Source organism: Choloepus didactylus, chromosome 8 (genome assembly GCF_015220235.1).
Source record: "Choloepus didactylus isolate mChoDid1 chromosome 8, mChoDid1.pri, whole genome shotgun sequence".
NCBI lineage: Eukaryota > Metazoa > Chordata > Mammalia > Pilosa > Megalonychidae > Choloepus > Choloepus didactylus.
In genome coordinates, this window is record NC_051314.1 from 82,671,385 (window position 1) to 82,683,501 (window position 12,117).

A 12,117-nucleotide genomic window follows, 5' to 3' on the forward strand; every position below is an offset into this window, starting at 1 on the left:
AGATGGTGATAATAATAGTACCTATTTCATAGGGTTGTCAGGATTAAATCTTAATATACGTAAAGCTCTTAGAATGGGGCCTGCTGATCAGACAGAGGGTATCTGAGATTCAGTGAGACATTTGATACATTTTTTTTTTTCATGTTGTGTAGACAAGATGCAAAAAATGGGGTCTGGATCAAAGAACTGCTGAGTAGATTCCCAACTGGGTGAATATAGTTCCCAAAGGACATAAACTGGGAGGATGAAAACTGCAGAAGGAGGGTTTCTAGTGGCCACAGGGCTCTGTCCTTGCTCTCCTTCAGGGTCTTGCTTTCCTCCTGGACCATGCCGCTGGGTCAACAGCAACTTGGAGCCGTCCCTCTTGTGTCCTCCCTACTCTTGATACCCTGTGTTCACACCTGTATCTTCATTAGGACTCTGTCTTCTTTCAGGGTGGGCATGGGGCCTTATCCATCCTGTATCTCTTGCATTACTTATCTCAGTGCTCAGCCCGTAGTAGGTGCTGACTAACAAACACTCACTCACACACTCACGCCCACTCATCCATGCAGAGAAACAAAAATATGTTTCTCAAATGTATGGCTGCCCCCACACTTGGGTGATGAGTCAGGTGAATGACTAATGTTTCAGAGAACAGAGTTGAGAGCCACAGGATTTCAGTGGATTGAAAGGTGGAAGGAAATCAATAAGATGAGACAGAATGGAGACTCACTCATTCAGCAAATATTTACTGAGCACCCGATGTGTGCCGGGCACTGTTTTAAGTGCGGGGGATACAGAAGTGAGTAAAACAGACAAAATCCCAGCCCTTATGACAAACAAAATAAATAAGTAAAGTACATGCATGTTAGGAAGCAATAGGTGCTAAGTGGAGAGAAAGAAAGCAGGGAAAAGGGATAAGATGTGGCAGAGCAGGTATGGGAACTCGGTGTTCAATTTTGGTTTGGGGTGGCCCGGGAAGGTGGCTTTTGAACAAAGGCCAGAACAAGGCGAAGGAGCAAGTTATGTGGCCATCTGGGGAGGAGAATTCCAGGAAGGGGGAATAGCAAGTGTAAAGGCCCTGAGTTGGGATTGTACTTCGCATGCTCGAGGATAAATTAGAAAATAACCTAGGCTAGGTCTTTTTCATGCCCTGTACTTTTTCTCTCCTTATCATATTTGCAATCAAATACTTGCCTAATTACCTGTTTAATGGCTGTTTCCCTGCTTGGCTCTAACCTCTCTAGGTGCAGAGGCTGAGACTTGTAGGTACTCAAGCATATTTTGTTGAATAAATGAAAAAATGTGAATAAAAGGCATTGGAGTCAGAAAATAAACAACATGAGCAAGATCGGCCTTGAGAGTAAGTAGTGAGGAAGAGGCTGAGAGTTGTAGCTGTGACCAGGGGTGACCATGGGGTAGAGCAGTGAGAGAAGGGGCCCCCAGAGAGCTACAAGAAGCTGTGCCTGCCAGAGGCTTTCCTGGAGGTGGGGCCAGGGGAGCAGGCAGAGGGGGACGGAATGCAGAGCCAGAGGTTGAGGATGCGCAACGTGGAGAAGGGGAGTCTGAGAGGAGAGCTCTAACCCATTAGATCCTTGGCTTTCCTGGGTTTAATGATAAGTCTATCATCTGAGCCATTTATACCTCTCCTCTTACATGACTTGGGATCCCTTTGTTGAGCTTTGTGTGCAGGAACAAATCAATTACCTAGTCCATGAGGAACCTAGAATTCAAATCTCCAAACCACTTCACCATTTTCTCCATCATTGCCTGAATTTTTTTTTTTTTTTTTTTAATGGGGGAAAGCAAATGTTACAAGTGCAAATCTGGGGATTCAAGAAGGCCCCTGGGTGTCCCTGTCAAGAATTCATCTTTCCAAACAAACACTTACTGTTGCCTAGTGTGTGCTGGGTGCTGAGCTGGATACAGTGGTGGACAAGGCAGGCAGCATGGTTGGTTGTAATTGAGGGTTTGGTGCAGTTGGAAAGTTGGAAGGGCTGGCATGGGGCAGGGGGAAGAGGTTCGTTTTGGCCGGCTCCATGGGGCCTGAGCTGGGTGGGGGTCCTGGCTCCAGCCCCGATTAACCGTGTGGGTGGCCTTGGGCAAGACTGATGGGCCAAAGCAGGCTTAGAAGCCATGGAGTGCCGCCTCTTAGGTTACCCAAGCAGGTACTGTCCTCACACCTGGCCCCACACCCTATGGGCCTCAGAGTCCTTAAGTGTAAAGTGAGGGATTGGGCTAGATGAGCTGGAAGATCGAACTCTGAATATTCTATAATATTACAGCTATGGGGAAGTTCTGTGGAGGCGGATTTGGCTCTATCACATGTATGACCTCTGTCCTCACCCTTAAGACTAAAGGGTGGTAGGGTCCAGTTCACAGAAACCTTTCTCAGACCCTTTGGTGGAGTCCAGAAAGATCGCACAAAACCTTGTCTCTTTAAGGTGGTCCCCAGGGGGTAAAGTTTTTGGCTGTAGGTCCTCTTCCACCCATTTCCCAGCTCCTCATTCTAGACTCTGGGGCCAGTCCATGCTACTCCCCTCTCCTGGGCCCATCTCACTCTCCTCCTCGGATCTTTTTCCTTCTTCTCCTCCTCACTGGCCCCCTCAGCTGTTTGAAACTCTTTGTTCTCCCCACCAAAGGCCCAGCCTCTTCTCCCCTCTGAGGTTATCGATCATTGAGTTTCATTGAGGTTTGCTGCCAGATGGGGATGGCAAAGGAGGAAGGGGCTTCTAATCCTTGGGTGGAGCATCTCCAGGCCTGTCTGCATTGCTGTGGCTGACTTCCTCATACCTCGAGTGCTTATTGTGTTTGTCTCTGTTTGTCCTTGCTCTGAGTTGCATTATCAAAGGACCCCATCCTCCATGGTCCTACCTTCAGGGTGCACCAAGTTCTAGAAAAGAGTGAGGGACAGGAAGAGAGAGCCCTCCTGCCCTGTAAAGAATAAATTTTAGTAATTTCTAAAAATTGGAGCTGCCCAACTTTGCTTGCTGGCAATGGAGGAGCTGGAGTGGAGGGTGTCAGATGTCTTCCCATAAGGAATCCTGCATGGGGTGGGAGGTTGCACTAAAATACTAGATGGACCCCAGAGTGCTCTTCCACTTCTCAGACTCTGAGGTTTAAGTAACCCTGAATCTATCCTGTGGAGAACCCCAAATCTCCTGTTCCTGCTCCCAGGCTCCCAAGAGAGCATTTTTCCATATATGCATTTTATTTCAGAGTCTCTGGTTTGCAACCAGATAAATGCAGTGCTGGACCCCAGGTGGCCTGGCCTGGTGCTGTGTGTCTGTGGAAGGAGCCGGGACAGGCTGGGCTCAGATTTGCTCCATCCCTTGCCGTCCTGGATGGAGATGCCTGGTTTGATTGGGTGGTGGCTCATGGGTGATTGTTGGGTTGGGCAAGAGGAGGGACTTGGACACCCTGTTTTTCTGTTTCATTTCCAAATCCTGGAGTGTCTTTTAGTCAACGATAGTAATGACAGCTCTAATGACTTGCTGGCTTTGTAGTGCTGCAAAGTGCCTTCCTTCTCCAACTCTTCTAGATTTTTCTTTGAGAAGCCTCATTCTCTGCTGCTTAGCATCTCCAGGAGCTTCTGATGCTTCATCTGAGCTCCTTTCATCTTCCTCCTCCCTTGAACATCCCTTTTCTTCTTCTCCATCTCTTCCTCCAGGAAGCCTTCCTTGAATGATCCCCAGTGACTTTGCTCTGGGCCACTGAAGTCCAGGTATCTGGCTGCTTCCTTGTCTCAGGGGCATGCCTGGGAGCATTGAGGACAGGTCATGGTCCCCTTCTCCCTTGGGCTTGCACGTGGCTGGGAGGCCACTAAGGGCAGGGGTGACTGACTCCAGTGTGTTGGGATAGGCCAGCTGGAGCCAAGTGACAGACACAGTCAGGCCAAGAGCATCTTGCTCTCCAAGGCCCAGCCCAGGCACAGCAGGGGATAAAAGTCTTGTGCTGGGGCCCCAGGGCAGGAAGTCACGCACCTTGAGGAATCCTCTGTCTGTCTGTCTGTCTTCAGCTGCAAGACCATCCATCCCTGCCATGTCTCTCTCTCCATGCCGGGCCCAGAGGGGCTTCAGTGCCCGCTCAGCCTGCTCTGCTCACTCAGGGGGCTGGGGCAAGGCCAGCTTCAGCAGCAGGAGCCTCTCTTCCTTTGGGGGTTGCCGAAGAGGCTTCCGTGGGAGGACTTGGGGGTCAGGGGGCAGGCTGGGGGTGCAGTTTGGGGAGGGAAGTGGTGGGCCTGAGCTTTCCCTTTGCCCTCCGGGAGGGATCCAAGAAGTGACCATCAACCCGAATCTACTGACCCCGTTGAAAATTGAGATCGACCCCCAGTTCCAGGCAGTGCGGACCCAGGAGATGCGAGAGATCCGAACCCTCAACAACCAGTTTGCTTCCTTCATCGACAAGGTGAGGGTCAACTTATCCCAGCTCCAGTCTGTGCATCTCTGTCAGAGAAGTTGCTCTTGATGGGCTTGGGAGTGGGGAATTCTGGCCTCCTGCTAAGACTTTTCTAATAATTCCCGCTACAAGGAAGCCCCACCTCCACCCCACTGCCCCGGCCCCTGCCATGGTCTAACTGGAGCCTCTATGGTTATGCTGAGGCCTTGTTGTTCCATGGTTGGGGCTCAGGGGCAGAGAACAGCTGGATGACAGTGGGAAGACCCTTCCTATTAGCCCTTCCGATTGCTCTAATGCGCTCAGAGTTTCGTGGAAGGGCCTGAGACTCTGCTCAGGCTGTGTTGGAAAGGAAGGGAAAGACAGGGTTGACCAGAGGGTTCTTGAGGCTTTACTTCCCAGGGGCTCTGCCCAGGGAGTTCCCCAGAAGCCTCAAGGACCCTCTGTTTGGGCGGCAGGTGCGGTTTCTGGAGCAGCAGAACAAGGTCCTGGAGACCAAGTGGCACTTGCTCCAGCAGCAGGGGGTGAGTGTCAGCCCCAGGAGCCCGGAGCCTTTCTTTGAGGCCCACCTGGCCCAGCTCAGAAAACAGCTGGAGCAGCTCCAGAGAGAACGAGGCACTCTGGACGCTGAGCTGAAGTCCTGCCGGGACCAGGAGGAGGAGTATAAGGCCAAGTAGGAAAACCCAAGCTCCCAGCGCTCCCCCATGGGACCCCGGGGGGACTTGGATTGGGTCTGTCAGCCAGAGGGTCTCCCACATGCTGAGCTCCCAGGGATGCACGGCCTCCCCGCAATCTGATCCCGCCCCCTGCACCCCCTTCCCTCTGACTCTCAGGGCCCCCCACCTGTGCTCCTGCCCATATCCAGAGAGCCTTGGAGGAAGGCCAGGGAGACCTGTCTCCATTGGCCTCAGCCGTGAGATCCGTGTTTCTGATCAGGCTGGGAAGGGCCTATTTCAACAACGCCTCAGTGGGGTTTTTCTCAAGAAATTTCTGTTCCGCAGGCTGTGGGCTAATGTGACTCAGAGGTTCTCTGATCACAGGAGTGGAAGGGAATCAATTTGGTGGGGCCCTCCCCGGGCCCATGGCATGATTCACAGCAGAGCTGTGGCTCTGAGCTCCCCACCTAGGGTGCCTGGTGGAGTGGAGAGAACCTCAGACCAACAGGAAGCTTGGGTTTGGGTGACTCTGAGCTGCCAGGAGCTGTGTGGCCTTGGGCGAGGCAGTCAACCTCTCCTAGCCTTGGTTTCCATGTCTCTAAACTGGGAAAATGTCACCTTGCCCTGCTTTCCTCCCAGGGCTGCAGGGAGGGTGGGATGTGAGATGGTGCGGGCCCTGCATTTTAGGTCTCCTTTGGCCACCAAATCATCTATGGGATCTCGGGCAAGTCATAGAATCTTTTAAATAAAACCCAAGCTTCCTACCTCGGTTGATGGTTGTGAGTGGCAAGTGAGAACAGGTATTTGAATGTGCTCTATAAACTGAGAAGTAAAGTGGGCTTATTGTCATTAGAGCGACATGGGCTGAAAGAGTGGCAGAGGGACATACCTAGGACACGACAAAATTTCCTGACAAGAAAGGTAGAGAAGGGGACAGGCATGTGTCCTGCCTTGGAGCATCGAAAGGAAAGGGCAGCTGTTTTTCAGGGAGGTCACGCTTGGAGGCAGCAGCCCGGTCCCTGACCTTGGTGCCTCTGCTTCTTCTCTACTTATTTGGCAGGTATGAGCAGGAGGCCCACATGCGTGCCACAGCCGAGAAGGACTTTGTGGTCCTCAAAAAGGTGAGAGAGGGTTTTTTTTTTTTGTTTGTTTGTTTGTTTGTTTGTTTGCAGAGCCTAGTCCTAGGCTAGGAGGGCAGGGGGTGGGAGATCCTGACTTAGGGTGCAGTATCACTCTGCCTGCAGGGATCCTCCGGGAAATGGGACATCTACCCAGATGCAGAGTACCCAAGACAAGGCTCAGTTGAGGGAATGTGTGATGAGCTCTGGGTATCACTGTGGGAAGGGGTGGGAAGAAAGTGGAAGAGGCAGGACCGGTCGGGGTTAATCAAGGAAGACTTCCTGAAGGCGGTGTGGGTCAGTGTCAGGTGAAGGAGAGAGCAGGTGGGGCTGGGCTGAAGGAGGAAGGAGTGGGTCTCCAGAGATGGTGGAGGTTGGGTATTGGGCAGCATGTGACCAGAACTCCTGAGCCAGAGAGTGGGGCCTGAACAGAGGAAGTAGGGGTACATGGTTTCTGTCTCCCTGTCCCAGGAGGTGGACGGGGTTTTCCTGAGCAAGATGGAGTTGGATGGCAAGCTGGAGGAGCTGGGAGAGTACATCTGCTTCTTGAGTCGTCTGTATGAAGAAGTGAGGCTCTGCCGAGGGCAGAAGTGGTGGTCTGCCAAGGGCAGGTGGGAGCGAGGGAGAGGGGAGGGGGCAGGCAGGCTCCCTACGGCCAAGGTGGGAAACTGGCCAGGAGGGGAAGCGGTGGAAGGGTGACTTAGATCCCTGCTCATTCAGTCATTCAACACACAATTGCTAAGCACTTACTATGTGGATTGCTAGTAAGTCCTGGGGATACATCAATGAATAACCAGACAACAAACAATAGACTTAAAAAATAAATAAATTATATAGAGTGCCATAAGGTGATAAACGCTAGGGAAAAAAGCAACAATCAGAACAGAGTAAGGGGGATTGGGAATGTGGAGTGTAGGGCAGGTGGCAATTTCAATAGGCTGGTCAGGGTAAGCCTTAGGTAAAATCTGAGCAAAGATTTGAGGAAGGTGAGGCAGGTGGCCATGCAGGTGGGTACCTGGGGATTCCAGGAGGAGGGAACAGCTCATGCAAGGCCCCCAGCTGGGAGTGTGCTTGATGTCTTTGAGGAAATGCAAGGGGTCCTTTGTGGCTGGAGCGGTAGGAGTGGGGCAGGGAGAAAAGTGGGCTACGAGGTCAGAGGGGTAAGGGGGGGCCAAATGATAGAGGGCCTGGCAGGTGCTTTTTCTCTAGTGTTCAAGCCACAAGGCTCATTAGAGACCACCTCTTTCGATCTTCACTTTCAGATGAGCAGACTGAGCCCCACAGGGGGCAGGGATGCCCAACGTCACCCAGCTTGAATGAGGGCTGCCCCCCGATAGCATGTTGCCAGAGAGTCCGGACAGCCTGCCCTCCTGTCCGGGGCTCCAAGGGGAGAGGGAGCTAGGCCAGTGGACACTGAGTCAGTCTTCCCTGCAGGAGCTGTGCCAGCTCCAGACCCAGGTCAGTGACACATCTGTGGTCCTTTCCATGGACAACAGCCGCTGCCTGGACGTCAACGACATCATCGCAGAGGTCCGAGCCTGCTACGAGGAGATCGCTCGGACCAGCAAGGCCGAGGCTGAGGCTGTGTTCCAGAACAAGGTGCTGGGGCCTGGGGGTGGCCCAGGCTGGCATAGCTGGGGCTCCATGCCCACACCCCAGCATGGTCCCTTTCTCAGGCCAGTCATGACGGTTCCAACGATCTTCCTGAAAGTCCCAGGCTGGGTGGGACAGGCAGGGAAACCGTGCTACCCGCGGAGAAGAGTTGGGACTTCTGGAAACACATCTCACCATGTCCTGGTCTCAGGCAATTAACCCACATTCCAAAGGAGGCTGTGAGCAGGAAAATATCTGGGGAAATGGGGCTTTCCAGTTCCTTGAGGTCAAAGGAGTCTTGTCCTGGGGTCCTCTCAACTAATAGTGTCACCTCTGCTCCCCTCTCAGTACCAGGAGCTCCAGGCTTCTGTCCAGTTTCATGGGGACAACATGAGGGAAACCCAAGACCAGATTTCCCAGCTGCACCAAGAGATTCAGAGGCTTCAGAGTCAGATTGGGAACCTCAAGAAGCAGGTAAGTTTCCCAGAGCCCTCCCAGCACCACCCCCCCCAACCCTTCTAATGGCCTCCAACTCTCTCCCCAAATCCTAGTTTCTTTTTCCCCAACCAGGGTCACCACTAGGTTTGTGCTGAAAAATTTGATCACTGCCTGGAGCTTTGGATAATTTGGAGTGGAGAAAATCTCCAGTCCCATTTAGGATGAATTCAGCCCTTCCCTTGTAAATCCTAGCCTGCATTTTGGCTTTTTGGTCTTGTGCCACCATAGCGCACAACCCCTGGGGGCACTGCTCACCATGTGTTTCATGCCCAGGTCTACATCTTGCTTTCAGTTCCTCGGAGAAAGGCCTAATTCATTTCTCTTCTAATGTCTTCTTTTGACTCCTATAGCTTAAACCCAGCAGGGAATTTAAGGCCAAACACTGGATTTCCTGGTCCCCCATTGGGGAAGGTGAGAGCCAGGACAGCAGAGAGCAGGCAGGATGGGCAGCAGAGGTTGGGGATGGGACGGGTCTGTCTTAGGTAGATTCTTGCACAGGTTGGAGGTGAGGCTATCGGTGCTTAGAGTGGGAAGGAGCAGAGAGGGGTGGAGATGATGTTGGGGGAAGTAGGCTGGTCTCCTCCTACTCTTCCTATAGGCTTCAGTTCTAGATGGGAGAGATCATGAATTCTTAAATTATCAAGTATCTTTACCCTCATATTCCTAGAACCCCACAATTGATTTTGGGATGAACAGAGCGTCGACAGCAGAGACATCAGAGACAGGTGGTTTTCTCCAGCTCTCCAGTTTGACCCCAAGTCACACTGGGCAGGTCTGCTCCCCCCAGGAAGTTTCTTAGAGCACAGACCATTCCTAATGGACTTAACCTTGATCCAGGCTTGATCTTAACCCAGACTTAACCCCCGACCGTCCTACTGCTCTCCCCTGGACAGTGGTGCAGGACTTGAGATGAATGTGACTGGATCCTATTGCTCCATTTGCTGCCACAGTGTTTCTTAAACAAATCTGAACCCTTGGCATTGGAATCCCCCAGGGTGCTTAGGATGCAGATTCCTGGGCCTTCCTCCAAACCTGGGGAATCAGAATCTCGAAGGTGGGGTCTGGAAACCTGCTTATAAAATGAAGTTCACCCAGGTGATTCTGAAGGATGTGGAGGCTTCCGGCCACTGTGCCAGCTCTCAGGAGGGTCTACCAGGCACCAACGTCCGGGGCCCCCATCTCCTCACACGTAGCAATGGGCCTTTCCTGTGGGAATCCTTCTTGGAGCTATAGCTGCCCTCCTTTCTCCTTTCCACGTGTGAACATGACCTGGACTCTCTCTGTGCCGGGCCCTCTGCAGAGCCCTGGGGGAGGCCGTTGGCATAGCGGGCTGAGGACAGCAGCTGTCTGGGGCAGGGGTCTCAGTGCGGCTGCTCATGGCCTTCTGAGCCTCAGTTTCTTCATCTATTGAGTGGGGATGACACTCCCCATCCACAGGGGGCCTGGGTGGGAATAAAATAACGAGAGCCTTTAGGGAACACCTTCTGTCCTGAGTCACTCGTGAGGGTATTTAGGAGACTGTAATATAACCGGACGGCTGATTAGCAAGATGTTGTCCTTCCTCTGGGAGTTTTCTAGGGACTGGGAGAGGGAAATACAGAGACCATATTTTTCAAAGCAAAAATTGGGGCACCTGGTTTGATACACTCCAATGACAGGACAGAGTATTTGAAATGGGGCTGTCTTAAAAAATACAAAACAACAAAACTAAGGATGAAGGTGAGATTGGTAGATAATGATCTGTATAGGACAGGAAGAGCTCTAAGCAGTGGGGAGAGGTTCAGGTGAAGTGCTGCAGGTTGGGGGTGGGAAGAAATAGGGAAGATACCCTCAAGGAGGTGGCAAAGGAGGCGAGGAAGCAGGAGGCAGCACTTTCCGTTCGAATGAGAGGAGCTGGGGTGCCAGCTGGGGGCAGCCCTGGATAACTCTGAGCCTATCAGATTAGGGTCCATCCCAGTCCTCAAGTTATGTCTACAGTGGGCGCTTTGGGAGGCTGTGTTGGGCCCATGGCCACTTTCTCCCTGATGTCTATCCCCTTCCTAGAATGCCAACCTGCAGTCGGCCGTAGCCGATACGGAGCAGAGTGGGGAGCTGGCCCTAAAGGATGCTCAGGCCAAGCTGGATGAACTGGAGGCCGCTTTGAGAACAGCCAGGCAGGACATGGCCCAACTGCTGCGGGACTACCAGGAGCTGATGAGCACAAAGCTGGGCCTGGACGTGGAGATCGCTACCTACAGGAGGCTGCTGGAGGGCGAGGAGTGCAGGTGGGGGCTGTTGGAGGGGCCTGGGACTATGCGGCCCTGGAGAGGTGCGGGAAGAGGATGGAATCCCAATACGGCACTATCCCTGCTAAAGGGGATTCTGATAGATTCCCTAACACTGCGTGTCACTAAGGACAGCCAACTCTGCTTGGGGGGTTTTTAAATTGGGGACTGAGGAATTTACCTGCTGAGAGGGTAGGTGAGAGCTGGGGGTTAAATTCTTTGTAGCATTTCTTAGAATTTCCTTCTCCGGTCCCTTTTCCCACAGAATGTCTGGGGAGTGCACCGGCTGGGTCACTATCTGTGAGTATGAGGGCACTTAGAGAATGAGGGCTCCATGGGGAGGTTGAGGACCTGCTGTGACTCTGATGCATTTCTTGGCAGCTGCAGTGGGAGGCAGCACTGCCATGTCCGGTGGAGTTGGTGGAGATCCGGTGGGCACGTGTGGACTTGGAGGCGGGAAAGGCAGCTTTGGGTCCTGCGGCTCCAGCGTTGTGACCGGGGGCTATGATGTCAGCCTGGGCTCTGGGCAGTGCTCGGCTTTGGGCTCCTTGGGCTCCTGTTCTGTGACTGGCTCCGGCTCCAGCTCCAGCTGCCGCACCATCCTGAAGAGGACGGTCGAGTCAAGTCTGAAGACATCCATCACATACTGAGCAAGTCGGCCACTTGCTCCTTCCTGAACTCATTCACCCCGGCTCTATCCAGCTCTGTCTCCACTGCCCACAGCCCGAGCCTGCCCAGAGGAGTTTCTGCAAAAGTCAATAAAGTCACAAAATGCTTCCCTGATCCTTGGTACTCCCTGCCTGCAGTTCCGAATGCTCGCCCAGTTTTGCCCTGTTCTGCGTGTTGATTTGCACCTCATTTGTCTGCTGACCACCCCAAGTTAGGGTGAACAGTGCCCAGTCCCTCAGCCTCTCCCCTCCCTTCTCTGGTTCTCCCTCAGAGGGGGGGGGTTTCTTTCTTCCTCTTCTTCCCCCTTTTCCCCTCCTTTCCTCTTTCCCACTCTCCTTACCTCCCAGGAATCTTATGGTGTGCAAAGCACACTTGAGGCACTCTGCTAGGACCAGGGTTACTCTGGCAAGCAATATCAAGCTCCATCCTCACCCTCCTAATGGCTACAGTGTCTCTCCCATCCCTTCTGTTTCTGGTGTCTCCGGCATAACACCTCCCACCCTTGGGAGCCAGAGCTTCCTTCTCAGAGCAGGGTTGGAGGCCTCCAGTGACCAACTCAGACCACCTACCTGGGAAATGGGGACCTGTGTCGAGGTCCCTTGGGTCTTGTCCCTTCTTGCAGTTCCATCCCAGTGATGCCTGGGTTCAGGCTAAATCTAGAGGGGCAAGCCTGATTTTTGTTACCCTACACCTACCTCTTGTCTCTGAGCCTTGGCTAGATCCTTCTCCTGAACAGGAATGCACTACACAAGTTAATAATTTAGCACTGATTCCAGGTAATAACCTTAAATATGTGTTCAAAAGGACTGTAGAGGAGAGAATGAAGGGCAGAGATGAAGGTTCCCTGTGGCAATAGGCTGCTTCTCTGTTACTTCTTCCAGCAATTCAGCTCTGCCCCAGACTTGCCCACCTCACCCAGGAAAATGAAAGCTGAGCAGCTCC

General features: G+C 52.7%; 1 protein-coding gene across 2 annotated transcripts; it reads left to right on the forward strand.

The window, feature by feature from the left end:
* Window positions 1-1,299: 1,299 nt before the first annotated feature.
* On the forward strand, window positions 1,300-11,185 carry KRT78 (keratin 78). 2 transcript variants are annotated; one of them, XM_037846836.1, is made up of 10 exons: window positions 1,300-1,345; window positions 4,250-4,389; window positions 4,836-5,050; window positions 6,094-6,154; window positions 6,623-6,718; window positions 7,586-7,750; window positions 8,093-8,218; window positions 10,286-10,506; window positions 10,772-10,806; window positions 10,888-11,185. In XM_037846836.1, exons 1-10 carry the CDS (start codon window positions 1,324-1,326, stop codon window positions 11,154-11,156), a joined length of 1,350 nt encoding a protein of 449 aa, XP_037702764.1. In that variant the 5' UTR covers window positions 1,300-1,323; the 3' UTR covers window positions 11,157-11,185. The 2 variants fall into 2 exon arrangements, with proteins under 2 accessions (XP_037702764.1, XP_037702763.1); XM_037846835.1 differs by lacking the exon at window positions 1,300-1,345 and having other exon boundaries at window positions 4,024-4,389.
* Window positions 11,186-12,117: the final 932 nt, after the last annotated feature.

What these genes read in the sequence shown, in the direction of transcription:
- KRT78 (XM_037846835.1), top strand. Translation starts at nt 4,024, where the DNA reads ATGTCTCTCTCTCCATGCCGGGCCCAGAGGGGCTTCAGTGCCCGCTCA. An exon ending in TTGGGAACCTCAAGAAGCAG is followed by an intron (nt 8,219 to 10,285) that starts GTAAGTTTCCCA and finishes TCCCCTTCCTAG; the next exon opens with AATGCCAACCTGCAGTCGGC. An exon ending in CACCGGCTGGGTCACTATCT is followed by an intron (nt 10,807 to 10,887) that starts GTGAGTATGAGG and finishes ATTTCTTGGCAG; the next exon opens with CTGCAGTGGGAGGCAGCACT.